The 15,877-nt window shown below is 58.8% G+C and overlaps 1 protein-coding gene across 43 annotated transcripts in view; it reads left to right on the top strand.

Moving 5' to 3' along the window:
- ARHGEF10L (Rho guanine nucleotide exchange factor 10 like) overlaps positions 1-15,877 on the top strand; it is a 153,585-nt gene that overhangs the window by 91,957 nt on the left and 45,751 nt on the right. For 15 of the 43 annotated variants that reach the window (XM_070601176.1, XM_070601073.1, XM_070601201.1 and 12 more), the window contains 6 exons: positions 2,176-2,321; positions 4,044-4,058; positions 4,299-4,480; positions 7,420-7,535; positions 8,004-8,131; positions 9,558-9,661. In XM_070601176.1, the coding sequence (XP_070457277.1) occupies positions 2,176-2,321; positions 4,044-4,058; positions 4,299-4,480; positions 7,420-7,535; positions 8,004-8,131; positions 9,558-9,661 (691 nt within the window). The remainder of the gene's footprint in view (positions 1-2,175; positions 2,322-4,043; positions 4,059-4,298; positions 4,481-7,419; positions 7,536-8,003; positions 8,132-9,557; positions 9,662-15,877) is intronic. The other 28 variants (XM_070601211.1, XM_070601109.1, XM_070601311.1 and 25 more) reach the window with 3 other exon arrangements.

Genomic DNA, 15,877 nt, shown 5'->3' with positions numbered 1-15,877 from the left:
GGGAAGTGTCTTCCTCTGGTCCCTCCTTTAGCTTCTTTTCTGTAACCAAGAGGGTTTCTCTTGCTTCGGCTCACACACCTGTGCAGCTGCCGTGGGACGAGATGGCTCAGGACAAGGACGCCCTTCTCCAAAGCAGTTGCTCTGGGAAGAGCCGTCTGTGCTCTTCTGCTCTCTCCCCCGTAGGGATCTGGGCAGGAAGGAGCAGTGGTTGCTGGCTGGAGGTCAGGAAGACCTGTTTGGTGTTGGGCAAGGCACTGAAGTCTCTGAGCCTCAGTTTCTCCACCTGTCAAGTGGGGGGCGTGTTTGGTATGTGTGGGATGTTGTGGTGGTGGCTGCATCCCGTGCCTTCCCCCACCCGGGGCCCCCCTGGGACAGCCTCACCCAGTCCTACGACCAGTCGAGTGATTTTCCTTTTGCCGTCCGTCACCAGGGGGGAAGCGGAAACGAAACTGGGTGTTCCCCCAACGGAACCATGCCGGCTATTTCAAAATGTGCCTGCTCAGGACCCTCCGGGGTGTTTGTGCAATATCCGGGCTTTCTTTGTCTTTTCTCTTTAATCTGCCTCAGGGGCAGGAGGATGGTTGCCAGCAGCCCGGGGGACTTTCCTCTCCTGAGTTTTGGGTCATGGCACACTGGGCAGCCTTCTGCGGGCCCGCTGTCTTCAGGATCTCAGCTGTGTTTTCAGGAGCTGGCAGTCAGCTTGTTGGTGCAACTAGCGGGGTGGGGAAGCCCGGCCTTAGCAGTTATGGGGGACCCCGGAGGGACCCCCAGTCCTATTTTGTGTTGGGAGCAGCGGGGCCTCCCCTGAGTCCTGTTGTGTGCAGCCAGGTGCTAGCGGTGCTGCCTGGGGCTGGGGGCGGTGCTCGTGGCCTGGCTCCATCCCGTGCTGCCACTTCACTGGCGCTGGCCTTGGCAAGTCGCTTTACCTCTGGATCTTGGTCTCTTCCTCTGGGAATGGGGAGGGCCTCCGGGGACTGCTGAGTTGACAAAATGCGAGGTGCCTGGCGCATGGTGGGCCTTTGGTCCCCTGCGGGCTTCTGTGTCGACTTGAGAGATGTGGTTCTTCGGAGAATGACAGGGCATTCTCTCCTGGGAGGTTTTGGGGTGACCCAACCCTTTCCCAGCAAGGATGGAAGGAAGGAAGGATAACTGGAGTCATCAGAGTCATGGGTTTTAGAAATGAATTTTGCTGACTATTCTCATCCCTCCAAAAAAAAAAATCCCTGTTAGTAAAAAGATATTTTCCCAGTGGGTCCCCGGGCTGGATGGTGGTCCCAGTACTGGCAGGGGTTCTTGGTGTTCAGAAGCCCCCCGGGTTCCAGGCCGACTTGGTGTCCAGCCTGAGACTGGCAATGCCTGCTTGGATGCCTGCGGCTGGAGGGTCTGCAGCCTCCTCAGAGGGTCCCTCACTGACCAGCAGATCTGTGCTACCCCGTCACGAGCCCTTCCAGGAGGCGAGCCTGGCTGAGGCTGTCCCACAGGTCAGGGTGCGGGACAGCACCTCCTTCCAGCCAGGAGTCCCCGTGCGTGAGGCCGCACCTCCTCATGTGAAGCCGTCACAGGCAGCAGCGGTGGGGACAGTGGCTGCCTGTGGAGTGTCCACCCTGTGCCACGTGCAGGGCTAGCTCTGTGGGCGTGCGACCTGCACCATCACACAGGGCCTGTGCTCTGAAGGGCCCCACGCTTGGTTTAATGCTCTGCTGTTGCCATCTGGAAATTCTTAACAACCTTTGAATGAGGGCCGCGTGTCCATCTTCCTCTGGGCTCTGCAAATTACGCAGCCAGACTCGGTCATGCATTACCTTGGTGATCTGAGCGATGGAGGTTATTGCCCCACGTGCGCGGGAGCACGTGTCTGTGACTCCAGAGCTTGTGTCACTGGCAGTGATGGTCATGCGGGATTGCCACAGGGAGGTGCTGGCCATGGCTGGCTCACCTGCTGGCGGCTGGGCAGAAGGGGCAGCCGGAGAACCCAGCATGTGGTCCTCTTGTGTCCTCCCCAGTGCCTCTTGTCACCCTGGGGATGGAGGGTGTGGCCCTGCCTCGTCCTCCGCCTCTCCCAGCCTCGGTCCCCTTTGTGCACGGCAGAGAATTCTGGGTCTTGGGCATGGTGCTGTCTGCGTAGCAGCCTGCGTGTGATGCTAGCGTTGACCTTGCTCTGCCTGCCTTCCCCAGCTCCTGACCTCGGGCCAGCGGCAGCTGCTCCTGTGTGAGACTCTGACGGAGACCGTGTACGGTGACCGCGGGCAGCTGATCAAGTCCAAGGAGCGAAGGGTCTTCCTGCTCAATGACATGCTGGTCTGCGCCAACATCAACTTCAAGTAAGCGGGTCTGGGCCGTCGCCCCTTCTTGGGGACCCACTCCTGTCCTGTCCCGGTCCCTTGGCCGGCCTCTCTGTGACAGGGTTTCACATGAGCTCTGCTGAGGTCTCCGAGATTCTGACTTCCTCTCGCGTCCCTCTTGGTCTGCTCTGTCCCTGGTCCCCAGAGCTGAGAAGCACCTGGAGAGGCCACTGGGGCAACTCCTGACCTCGGGGCAAACAGCTGTCCGCTGTAGAGCGGTCTGTTCTGGAACTCTGCCATTGGTAGCTGAACAGCCTCCTGAGTTTTGACCACTTTGAACTTTAAGAGATTCTTCTTTATGTCCAACCCAAGCCCCTGCTGCTTTAATCCGAATCGGTTTGTCCTCTGGCCAGGTCTCCCTGTTCTTGGCAGGAGTCTCTGCCTTTCCCCCCATGCCCACAGCATCTTCTCCCTACAGGAGCCTGGTTTCCTGGTTCTGGGTCAGAGTAGAAATGCCTTCAGGCCATGCCTGAATGAGTTGGAGCCCGGAATGGGGTGAGGGCAATCTTTTCGATCAGAGTCTGCAAACTCGTGGCCCATGGGTCGCATTAGGCCTCTGGAAATCTTACGTTTGGCTCACAGGGGGAGTTCACAGAAGGATGGAGACCTTTGGCCTCTCTTGAAAATTTGGACGATCCCACGTTGCCTGGGGCCACACGGACGGAGAACTGGGTCACGTGGCCCGTTTCCTGGGGCTGGTGCTCTGCCCATTTTCTCAGTCCCCACCTGGCGTGGTTCACTCCCTCGCGTCTCCAGCTTGGCCCTGTCGGTGTCGGGGGCTGGGACCCTTTACCGAACGAACTCCAGCTGGGACCTTTCCAGCCGGACTGTTACCCGTTCGAGTGGAGGAGAGTCTCTGCTCTTCATATTTGACCACTCTTTAAAAAACATCCCGGACAACAATATGGCAGCAGTAACTCCGCTTCAGAGGGGCATCACCCAAGTTGATGTTCGTGCATCCTGGCTCTCCCAGCCCCCAGCTGGAGCACCCGTGGGGTGGGGGGCGCCTGGGGGGCCTAACTTAGACTCTGCACCCTGAGTCGGCTGGGTTCACAGCCATGGAGCAGATTTGGGGATTATCCGTGGTTGTGGATCACGCATCCTGGAAGGGGAGCAGGCAGCTGTCCGTGGACTCGCACACTCCCTCGGCTCCACACACCTGTCCATCGTCTGTTCATCCATCAGACATTTATTGAGCCCTGACTTTGTGCCAGTTCACAGCTCTGGGCAAGACCAGGCCCTGGTAGGGGACTCAGGCAAGGAAGCCTCTGTCCCAGATCACGTGGCGGTGCTCGTGGCTGACCCATCCGCTCACTCACTTACTCAAGCACTCTAATTTTTAAGTCCCGTTTGTGTCCTACACACCAAATGTGACCCACACCCCCTCTGCCCTCCTGTTTCCCAGGGTCTCGCATGTGTGAAAGTGTGATAGGGATGCTAGTGGCCCAGTTTTGGGGGATCATTTTGGGTGATTTGGGGTAAGTCACATGACCTGTCTTAGCATCAGCGTCCTTGTCTGGCCCATCACCTCTGCTTCCCACAGTCGCCCTGCTAGGAAGCTTGTATTATTCCAGACAAGGATGAGCCCAGGGAGAAGGCCCTCCTCGTGGTCTCCTCTGGCCCCCAGGGGTCTCAGCCCACTGAGTGGAAATTGTTCAGTAACAGTAATGACCTTCCCTTCCTTCTTGTCTTTTTCCTCAGGCCTGCCAACCACAGGTAGGGGTTTGGGGACCTGGGGGGCACGTGACTCTGGATCTGGGGCTGGGCCTGGATGCTCCCGTGCTTCTGCCTCATCGACGGCTCCCTGCTCTGCCTGGCTTGGTTTTGGCCTGAGGTCTTGTGCTTGGGCTGCGAGGTGCCTGGCTGAGCTGGTGTGCCGAGGAGCGGCGCTCTGGGCTGGCCCTGGGGCTGGGGTGCCGCGGGCTCTCCAGGGCCTCGTCCTCTCTGTGCCGGCAGGGGCCAGCTGGAGATCAGCAGCCTGGTGCCCCTGGGGCCCAAGTACGTGGTGAAGTGGAACACGGCGCTGCCCCAGGTGCAGGTGGTGGAGGTGGGCCAGGAGGGCGGCTCCTACGACAAGGACAACGTGCTCATCCAGCACGCCGGCGCCAAGAAGGCCTCGGCCGCGGGCCAGGCCCAGAGTGAGTACCGGCCCCACTGCCCCTGCAGAGGACCTGCCTAGGCTGCTGGGACCTGTCTGGGGACCCTCAGGCTGATGGGCCCCTTGGCTGAGAGGCTCTTGCTGGTTGGCAGCCCCACCTGCACACGTACACCCCACACAGTCACACCTCCGCCCCACACTTGACATGTCCCTACTCCCCACCTTGTACGCCCTTGTGCACACCCGTGCACACGCATGCAACAACTGAGTCAGAAAGTGTGACTTCCAGATCCTGCCTAGCCCTTGCCTGCCTCCCTGTGGGACCTCGGCAGGTGTCGCTGCCTCTCTGTGCCTCAGTTCACCCCTCTGAGCAGTGAGGGGCCCAGGTGACACCCTGGCCCCTAAGCCCTCAGGGACCAGGCTCAGGGCTGTCTGGCTCTGTCTGAATCCTCCCCAACCCCTGTCCTTGCCTGGTCATCCCCTCAGACTCTGTCGGACAACGAGGAGAATGAGAACTCAGAGTGGCGCTCGGCAGCCGTGCATCTCTCTCCATCTCTGTGGTGGCCGTTACCATGCGCCCGTGCCGCTGCAGTAGCTTCCTGGCTGCTGTCCTGCCCCCTCCCCCTGTCCCCCTTCCTGCCCATCCTCCACCCATCCCCAGAGCCACTCTTCAAAATGCAGAGCAGATCTGTGTGTGGCACCCACCACCTGAAACCTGCCAGTGGCTTCCCATGGCTCTCAGGATAAGGTCCCAGGTCCTTGCTCAGCCCACGTGCCGGTCTTGGGTGCCCACCCTGCCTCAGCCCACTCCACCCTCACTCCCTGTGCTTGGTTCCTAGGGGGCCGTGCTCCCTCCTGTCTCACAGTCTTCTCCTCTCCTCTGCCCTTTTCCAGAATGTTCTCTTGCCATCCCAGTTTTGACTAGTTTGTCCTCACTCATCTTAGCTCAGATGGCACCTCCTCAGAGAGGCCTTTCCTGGTGCCTTCAGACTCGGCCACTCCCCCATCCTGTGCTCTCCAGGCCCCATTGTATTCTCGCCTTTATGGTGATGGCTTTTTTGCCGTCTCTCCCCTTGGCGTGAGTGTAGCCCTCACCCCAAGCCCGGAGCGCAGTGGGCGTTAACACACGTTTGTTGAATGAACAAAGGATGCTGAACTGCTGCGCTAGCAGAAAGGAGCCGTGAGCCCCCAGCACCTTCCACAGGCTGGGAAGGCATTTGGCTCTCCTCCTCCTCCCCACTGGCCAGGCTCTGTCCATCACTGGACCCAGGAGGTGGCCTCACGGGGCTGCCGGCAATTCTGGAAACTGAGGGAACCATTGCACCACACACTCTCGCCCTCGAAGGGCTGGGCCGGCCGGCTGCACCCTCTTCCAGCTGCTGTGTCTTCCCCTGGCCTGTGAGGCAGGAGGCGCTGTTTTGCCTTCCTGACTCTGTTGACAGAAGCCCCTGGCAAGGGCTCCTTGGCCGCTTTGCCTCCCTCGGAGCCACCTCCGTCCTGGCTGCGTCCACTCTCCCCCCACCACTCGGGGGCCTTGCTCTGGCTCCCGTCCTTCAGCGACCGCTGTGTCTGTGGCCACATTCAACCTGGAGTGATAGGCTGCCAGACCTCCTGGACAGGGGGGAAAGAAGTCCTGGCTGAGCCCCAGTTGGCCTTGAATGATTTTTTATTGTATTGTTATTCAAATATGTGCAAATATAAGACTAGGTGTAATAAACTCCTTATGCTTATATCCCTCGAACAACCATAAAACCAAAACAAAATCACAAGTGGAATAAAAATGAGGCTACAGAACGGTAAAATTCAAATCAACAGCATTAATTTAACGTGATGGATGATGATGTTTTGCTGGAACCAAATTGCTCCCAATATGGATGTGGCGCAATTGCGGGGCAGGTCCTTATGAATTCTGTGCACCCTGTGGGTCACAGGGTGCCTTGTGGTGGCCGGCATTTCCCGCCAGCTCACCCCATTTCGGTCACTGCCGAGCCCTTCTTTGCCCATCGTTTCGTGTGACTGTGTCACTTACGCCTGTGCCCACCTCGCTCCTTGCTCCTTGGTGGCCATTCACGTGGCCCTGCTCAGGACCAGAGTCCACGGAAGCCCTGATTTTGCAGCAGCACGTGGCTTTAAAGTCATTATGTCCAGGTGTCTTGGGATGAGCATCTGCTTTTAAGATCATCATCTAAATCAAAACCTGTAGTAAGGCCTCCCCATCCCCCTCCCCTGGGACGCCGTAAGACCTCAGCTTGAGAAACCAGGGCCTAGAGAACAGAGCCCAGATTCCCTCGCATGGCAGTCAAGGACTTCCCCATCTGCCCCTGCTGGTCCCTCCTGCTCTGTCTCGTGCTGCCCACCCCTCAGGTCCCCGACACTCCATTTGTATTATCACCAGAGATCTGGGCAGCCCCGACCCCCATCACTGTCCCATCTCCCTGATATCTTCCTCCCCAGCACCTTCCACCATCTGCAGTTGTTAATTGACTGCTCCCCTCCCCCACACCCTGGTCATAAGCTCCATAAGAGCAGAGAACCTGTCTGTTTGGTTTACAGCTGTCTCTCCAACTCCTAGAATAGAACCTGGCACATAGTAGGTCCTCAGTACATCTTTGGACAGTTTGCTGTTCAAGGGCTTCCTTGAGCCACAGTGCCTTTGCACGTGCTGTTTTCTTTTTTGGCTGTGCCCACCACTCCCTGGTTCTGTGAAGGCACCTCGGCACTCTTGCTTCTCAGTCTTCTGGTTTCCTATGACCCTTTGTGTAGCCTGAGTGTGGCGTGCATCCCAGGGACTAGACTTTACCTGTGATTGGATCTGTCCCCCCCCCGCCAGGATGCAAGAGACTGGTAGTGTTTCTTTCTGTATCTCTAGTGCCCTTTCTCCAGGGCGACAGCTCTTCTTTTTTGCAGTGAGAGGATGCGTGGCTGCTTCTTTGCACCGTCCCCACCCCTGAGGCTGAGTTGGGTCTCTTCTCTGCCCAGATAAGGTGTGCTTCGGCCCCCCGCGCCTCTTCCAGGAGCTGCAGGACCTGCAGAAGGACCTGGCCGTGGTGGAGCAGATAACCCTCCTCATCAGCACGCTGCACGGCACCTACCAGGTACGCCGCAGGCAGGCCGGGCGGCTCCTCTCGGCCTGGGCGCCCCACGTCCCCTGGCTTCTGAGCTCCCAGGGGCAGCAGGAGTGGCTCAGCTCCCTGTCGCTACCTGGACATCTGGTTTGGGTTACGCGGGGCCTTGCCGTGGGGCATTGTTTTTGTCCCCTGCACAGTGGCCAGTCAGTCTCACAGCCCCTTCCTGGGCCTCGCCCCAGGCTGGAGAGGAAGCTGACTGGGAGGGGGTGTCCCTCTCAAAGGTGCCGGGTGGGGTCTGAATGCGGGGCTGGGTGGCCTGCCCTCGGCCTGGGGCGTGGGGGGGTCCCACTTGTGGCCGAGTGAGCGGTGCAGGCTGAGCTCCAGGACTTCTCCCCGTCCCCCTCCCCCAGGGGAGCCCCGATCGCCGTAGGGTCTGGCGCGGCTTTTGGGGAGCTAACGGGCCATGTGTGACCTCCTTGGCGTCCTCAACCCTAGAACCTGAACATGACCGTGGCTCAAGACTGGTGCCTGGCCCTGCAGAGGCTCATGCGGGTAAAGGAGGAGGAGATCCACTCGGCCAACAAGTGCCGCCTCCGGCTCCTGCTTCCCGGGAAGCCCGACAAGTGAGGGGGCCGCCGATGAAGTGGGGGGACTCGGAGGGGTCCCGGAGCCGTCCCTTTCGTCAGTATCGCTGTGATGGGAGTGGGGGTGTGCGCACTGCAGGCCATGCTCAGCACAGCGATTAGCGCTGAGTAGATGCTCATTGTTGAATGAATGAATGAACGAACAACCTGTTCACACCGGGGGTGAGCCCCCTCCTCTGTTAGGACCCTTGGACACTCTGCTCTTGGTTGGATCCATTTGTGCTGCGTCCTTTTCCCTCCCAGCAGACTGTGCCATCCCCTGGGGTCAGGCCCCGGGTCTCCCCTCCGTGGACCTGCCTCCCCACAGCGTGTCCCCCGCCCCCGATGCCCCCACGGGAGCTTGTGTTCAGTAGACTCCCAGCTGATGTTTGTGGCGTTGATGACAGCCCGGCAGAGATGGGGAAGGGTGTCTGTCTGGCCCTCCTGCCGCTCTGTAAGAGGGCGTCCTCGCCCCCATTTTACAGATGAGAAAGGTCAGGCTCAGTTACGTGATGGCCCAAGGCCACAGAGTAGGAGGAAGAGTTCCCAGGGGGCCTGACTCTGAAGCCTAGGCTGGTGCTGTGAGGGGCTCAGAGCCCGGGGTTTGGCCTCCTGGGTCGGGGGAAGGTTGGGGCCAGAGGGTTGCAGGGAAAGGACCATCAGAGCCCTGTGTTTGAGGCTCAGGACTTGCGCCTGAGAGCCAGCAGCTTTGAGCTCTAACCCGAATTGGCCACTGCCCGGCTGGGTGGCCTCACCCAGCTCCTTCCCCTCTCTGTGCCCTTATCCCTGTGTACTGTAGAGAGGTCATGCTCCCGGGGCTGGGGTGGGCCATGAGGAGAACAGGCCCCAGAGAACTCTGAAGGGGCCCCCGCTGCTCCGGGATGAGAGGACAGTGTAGTGACAAAAGTGACTTCAGCTGTCCCAGCCTGTGCACAACTCCATTCATTCATTTCTTCATTTCTTCGTGTGTCCATTCACATTTACTGAGCAACTGCCCTGTGTCAGGTGCTGGGAGGGGCCCCGAGGGAGACCGGTCCCTCCCCGCAGAGGCTCTGCTCTGACCTGTTCAGGTGCCCGAAAGGCCTGGAGAAAGCTGACCGGTGGAGCCCTGGAAGGCCTCTTAGTTGCAGCCTGCAGAGGGCCCGGCCCACTCTGGCTTCGCTGGGCCCCCGCACCGAGGGCCCGGGGCTGGGCTGGGGAGTGTGGCCTGGCCGCTCTGGGGAGGTACCTCCCTCCTGGGGCCGCGGTGGGTCGAGGGACTCCTCCCCCAGGGGAGTGAGGCTTCCCAGGTCACCGGCCCCTCTGGTTCTGATGCTCTGAGCAGACCTCGCCCTCCCTCCAGAGCACATGGGTTGAGGGAGGAGCCGGGTGCCTGCCCGGGGAGCTGGGCCCTTGTTCTGGGCGCTCAGGCCTCGCCTTCTCGCAGCAGGTCCGGTCGCCCCATCAGTTTCATGGTGGTCTTCATCACCCCCAACCCCCTGAGCAAGATCTCCTGGGTCAACAGGTTGCACTTGGCCAAGATCGGACTCCGTGAGTGAAGACCCGGGGAGAGCATGTTAGGGGCCAGGGGTGCGGAGAGGGGAGGTTTGGGGGAGGGGGGTGAGTGCGTGGGGGGTATCTGGGCTCTGGGGGGGGGCTAGGGGGGCTTTGGAGGTGGAGGGAGGAGGTGCAGTGGAGGAATGACTGGAGCCGAGTTCTGAGTCCTGAGGCTCTGCTTAGTGACCGTGGACAAGTTGCTTCCCCTCTCTGAGCCTCAGTTTCCCCATCTGTAAAATGATGGGGGTCGGCAGGAAGTAAACTAGTGGTTGGAGGGACCTGGGGGCGTGGGGAATGAGAGTGACTGCTAAGGGTTTTTTTTTTCAGTGGAGGTGATGAAAATGTTCTAAAATTAGATAGTGGTGATGATTACTCAACTCAGAATGCGCTGGAAACCGGTGACGTGTACACTTTAAAAGGGTGCGTTTTACGGGAGCCGAATTCCAGCTCAGTAAGGCTGTTACCAAAAAAGATGCTGCAGGTTGGACTCAACTGAGTCTCAACCAAGACCTCTTTATTTTTTTCTCCTGTGCGTCCCTAATAATACAGATAAGTCGTGGACATTTATATTTACAGCACACTCCACCGGGGCAGGCATTTTTCTAAGCATTTTTTGCAAATCTCTTTCATCTCTCATTCACAGTAACCCTAAGAGGTACATCTGTTGGGAACCCCCTTTTACAGATGAGACTTCTGAAGCCCAGAGAGGTGCAGTGACTTGCCTGAGCCCACACAGCAGGAAGGGACAGAGCCAGCACAGAAATTCCTTCCATTCTGCTTCCTCAAGTTGGCAGGTTTCTGCCTGGCCAACCACTTTCGTTAAGTTATAGTTACTTTATTTGTCCTCTTTTTGAATGGACCAACGGCCCGGCGCCTTGCCCATCGAGCTGTTGTCCCCTGAGATGCACTAGAATCTCGTGTGCTGTATTCCAGGCCATAGCAGGGACTGTCTTTTTGTTCTCTTTTTCTTTTTTTCCTGGTGTGATCTTTTTAGAGGTAAATATGTATTTCCAGTGTGTTTTGAAACATTTCTGGAAGGAAGTTTGGACCTTTATCACTGGCTTTCATCAATTAAAAACTATTGAGTCTCTACAGCGACTTTAGGTGTAAGGGAAAAGGGCAATGACGAAAACAGAAATATCTCTGCTCTCAAGGAGCTCACGGTTTATGAGGGGCAAGCTGACATTACCGGGGAGCAAATCAACAGGGAGGGGTGTGGCCGTGAAGGGGATAGAGCCGGGTGACGGGACTGGCGTTGAACCCGGGGCCCAGGATTGCTGTGAGGGAGGGTCTCTGAGGAGGTGACATCTGAAGCCCTGCAGAGATGTGCGCAGAGTGATCCAGGCTTCAGGAGCAGCAAGTGCAAATGGCCTGAGGTGGCCAGAGCTGGTGAATTGTGGGGAGAGAAGTAGGTGGGTGGAAGGGGGGCCTGGTTTCCCAGAAAGCCAGGGTGAGGTGTATGGAACTTGTTCTGGACCTGGTGGGAGGTCTTGGTTGTAGCACTGAGAGCTGGACAGTGTCCTGATTTGCGTTCCACTGAAGTGGATCATTGTGGCTGCTGTGCAGAGAGGGCATCGGAGGGGCAGGTGTGGAGGGCAGGGAGGGAATGGGGAGGATGTTGTGGCTTTGGAGGACCCACAGTCAGAGGCTTCTGCTCAGCCAGCCCCTTGGATCTGGTGCTGATGTTGCATAAGCCTCTGCCGATGGAGAAGGGATCGAAGCAGAAGCTGGCCAGGCACTGGCAGAGGACAGGGGAGTGCTGGCCCGGGGGAGCGCTAAGGAGGCTGCCCGTGCCCCCGCCCCATGGGGCAGGTGCGTCTTGGGCAGGCACCCGAGCCCTGTTGGTACACCTGCTCTAAGGGCGGGTGGACCTCCTGTTGGAACCGCGGCTGCTCTGCCCAGTGGGGCTGGGTCTCCGATGGGGAGGAGTGACTGACGCCGGCATCTCCCTTCTGGGGTCCTGGGAAGACACTCAGCCGCTTTATCTCCAGCACTTTCACTGCAGCCAAGTTTTAATGGAAGGAGAGTCATTCAAAATCTTATTTGAATGCCTGGGTTCCCCTGGGCCTTGAATAATTTGTTCCTTTTATTTTGCCAGTTTGTTTTTTTATCTGCAGTGCCCGGTGCCGGGAGAAATAATATGAGCCCCCTAGAAGGAGCCGTGAAAAACATTTATTCAAAAGATGTTATTCCTTTAATTTTTTCCCCTGTATCTTCCTCTCTCCCTGACTACAGTGTGCGAGATCATAATCTCCTGAAGACTGAGAAAGGAGGGGGCTTGCGTGGGGGGTGCCTGGGATCCTGGAAGTGGATCAGTTCTGTCCCTTGGAAGGGTGGGGGAATCTGGGGACCCTGTTCACATCTTAGCGTGGCCACCGGCATGTGTGTGGTCGTGGGAAAGGCTGGCTCCCTCCTGTAACTGGGACTGGAGCTCCGTGGGCCCTTCCCCTGTTGCGTTTTGGGGTCTTCGAGTCACGTGAAAGGGAACCAGACTAGGGTCAGTCCCCAGCTCTGCTGCCCACAGCACCGAGATCGCGGGTGGACGATTAGCCTCTAGAAACCTTGGGGTCTCTCTCAGCAAATGGGGAGGATGCCAGGGGCCCCTCACAGGGCTCTTGTGAGCATAGGGGGAGGGGTTGCCTGGGCGGCCAGTGCCTGGCACGTGGGACAAGCTCATAGGACAAGGGTGCCTGCGTCTCAGATGGGGAGGTGACCGGCCTGAGGTCACATGATTTGGTGCAGAGTGGGGCCAGGATGCCCTCCGCCCCTCTGCCTGTTAGTCTCCTGTTCTGAAGGCCCTGGAAGAGGGTTGCAGGTGGGAGGCCCCAGAGAAGGAAGAGGTGAGGGCCCTTCCTGAGAGCTGTGTCTCTGGCCCTTACACTCCATCGGCTCCCGTAGCATCTCCCACCCACAACCCTCCTCGTGCCCACCTCCCCAGTGGACCTGGGCCGCCAGGCCACGGGCTGACCTCCCGCTCACAGGGACACATCCACGGGGGATGCGGCCCGGGGGCCCCTCATGGCCTCTGACGTGGTTAGTTTTCCAGCCCTCAGCCCCACGATGATGCCAGCACTCCACTGACAGTGGACCCGGTTCCGGGATCCTGAGTGCGGCCCAGGCAGCTGGCAGCGTGTGTTCGACTCCTCGTCTCCACTCACCCCTGCCAGCTTAGAGGCCGTGCCGGGCCCTGCCCGAGCTGTCAGCCGGAGCCGCGGGTCTGCCCTCCAGGATGGTGCCCAGGAAGCCCTACTGGGGTTTATCCCCCCACTGACCACGGCCAGCCACCTGGCTTCCCTGGACACCAGTGTCTCTGCAGCGGAGGGTGTTTGGAGAAGACATGTACAGAGGTCTCGCCAGCCCCGGTGGCTGTGGCCGTGGCCAGCAGCACCTCTGTGGCCCTGCAAGGTGTGGGAGGGCCTTGAAGGCAGCCTGGGTTTGGAAGATGGAGAGGGCAGTCGGGCTGTCCCTTGGGCGGTAGAGACCGGAGAGGCACGGCCCTGGGACTGAGCACAGGAGGAGAGTGGGAGGCAGGGCGGGGGTGGGCTCAGCCTGGTGGTGAGGTGGCCTCGCGGGCAGCCGCCCTCAAGCACAGTAATAGACACCCCTATTTGATCATCGTGGGCACTATTTCCCAAGTGCCTGGTGTATGCCCGGCATTATATGTATTCTTTCCAGGGCTTACACCTCCAAATGGTTGGAATTATTTCCCCTATTTTCCAGATGAGGCAGTAGGCTCAGAGAGGTTAAGTGTCCTGCTCAGTGTCACACAGTGAGCTGGAGGCTGAGTTGGGATGTGCCAGGGCCCTTCTGGCAGTCAGCCTGCTGCGGCTGGGGGGTTGTTCTGAGGGCTCGGAGGTGGGGGAGTGGAAGGGGACGTGGCTCCAGCCCTGGAGCTGCTGCTGCTGCCCCACGGGTGCTCTTGTGTTCACTGGGTGCTGGCAAACTGGGGGGGGTGCTAAATAAGCCCCCACTTAATGTCAGTTGGAAATCACGGCTCTGCCGTCGGTGCCAGTTCTTAATGTCTCTTCTCCCAAGCGGGCTTTCAGTTTTCAGTGGCAATAGCCTTCTGATTCAGTCTCAGCCGCTCTGGTTTTGTGACAGGAACAATGGCAGTGGCAGATGGGGAGCGAGAGCTCCATTTTCTCTGAGCGTTCCCAATCACAGGCAGGGAAGGCGCCATCTGGAAGGAGAAGGTCAGATCATTAAGAAAATATATAGTAATAAGGTGCCAGGACTTGATGGGCTGTGGGTGTGTGGGGGGAAGAGAGAAGATGAACCTATGGTGACGTGGTGACAGGAGGGGGCTCCAGCGGCCGCTGCAGAGGACCTGGGCTTGAGTGCTCCAGCGGGCTCTTGGCTGGTAGAGGCGGGGACTGCATGACTGCAAGCTCTGCGAGAGCAGGGCAGCCTCTCAAAGCTCACCCGTCTTTATTCGCTGCCCAGGAGGCAGCGCTCAGCCGCGCTCTGAGCACCTGCTGAGGAGAAGGGAGCCGGCCCGTGGGGCAGGCATTGCAGGGCAGTGCAAAGCGCCCCCCTGGGCTAGCGCCTTCGCTCCTGGGCCCTGCCTTTCACTTCCCCCAGCCTCCGTTTCCCCCCCGGGTAGAGCCAGGATGGAAAGACTGACCTCTCCTGGTGGCCCTGAGGGTGAAGTGAGACCACGTGTGAGACAGAGCTTTGTAAACTGTGAAGTGCGGTGCACACAGTCATTCTGTTGCCGTGATGCCGTCCTCCGCCGTGCTTGTCCTTTCCTTGATGTCCTCTCCTCCTGGTGGCAGGAACCAGGTTTCGGGCGACTCGGTCTCCAGGGCCCAGTGAGTGGAGGGCCCGACACGGGGGACATTTCTGAGCCCGTTTAGAGTGAGCTCCCCGCCCGGCGACTCTACTGCTTGAGGGAGGGGGGCGCGGTGCGTGAGCGTCTGGCGGAGCGGGCTGCTCACGTAGCAGGGCCTGACATTTGCGAGTGGTTCTGACTTCTCAGAGCGTCCACACCTGCTACTTCCTTCCTGTGCTGTGACCGATGCCACACGCCACCTTTCCCTGGTGGCAGTGGCCTTTTTACAGCCACTTTACCGAGGTGTGATTGACACACAAGAAGCTGCGCCTATTTGATGCGTACGGGTTGATGAGTGGAGATAAGTGCACACCTGCGAGCCCGTCACCACGGTCTATGTCATGAGCAAATCCATGCCTCTGAGAGTTCCCCCCGCCCTCTTATTAATTATTATTTTTTTGTGATAAGAATAGTTAACGTAAGATCTACCCTCTTAGCAAATTTTAAGCACTTGATACCGGATTGTCAACCATGGGCGCTGGGATGCACGGACGATCTCTAGGATTTATTTGTCTTGTGACTGAAGGTCTGTGCCCACTGACCGATTGTGCCGGTTCCCACTCCTCAGTGACGGCCTTTCTCCAGCACTTGCTCCGTGCTGGGTGCCGGGTTGGGGGGGCCCGCTCTCCTGGCTGGTTCCCATTGGGCAAATCCGGAAAATGAGGTTCTGAGAAGAGACTTCGTTCATGCCAGACACAGGGACCGATGGTCTGTGGTGTGTCTGGCACTGTGTGAGGGGTGGCGTGTGGTGTAGAAGGAGATGGTGGAGACGGTTTCAGACTTCGCAGAACACGGCGTGGTAGGGGAGCGTGTGGGTGCACACGCACACATGCACACACAATACACTCATGTACACACACACACGTACACACGCACACATGGATGTGCACACACGCACACAGAGGGAAAAATAGACAAGCCAATAAAACAGCTGGGAATTGTGGTAAAGGCCGTGAGCCACAGCAAGAGGGGCCGAGACAGAAAGGGATGGAGGGAGGGCTGGGGTGATGGTCAGTTAAGGCCATGCCCAGGAGGTGGGCGCTTAACCTAAGCCTCCGAGAGGAGCGGAGCTGGCCCTGGAGAGAGCTGAACACGGCGAGGCACGCAGAGGGCACGTCCCAGCTTGTCCTGTTCAAGTTGCCGAGGAAAGCCTAGCACGGTGGAGCCTGGGACCGAGGCCGGGCAGGAAGGCGAGTCCGGCAGCCCTTCTGGAAGCGTTTGGATTTTATTCCACGTGGACTGGGACTTGACTGACGATTTTAGGCAGGGGAGCGGCGAGGTCCAGCAAAGGTCAGCAGGGTGGCGCTGGCTGCTGGGGAGGCCTGACTCTAGGGGCAGGAGTTAGTGCGGGATGACTGGCCAACATCCCCATGTGGCTG

Source organism: Equus przewalskii, chromosome 2 (assembly GCF_037783145.1).
Source record: "Equus przewalskii isolate Varuska chromosome 2, EquPr2, whole genome shotgun sequence".
Classification (NCBI taxonomy): domain Eukaryota; kingdom Metazoa; phylum Chordata; class Mammalia; order Perissodactyla; family Equidae; genus Equus; species Equus przewalskii.
The sequence above is the reverse complement of the archived record's forward strand: the minus strand, read 5'-3'. Positions and strand labels throughout refer to the sequence as shown.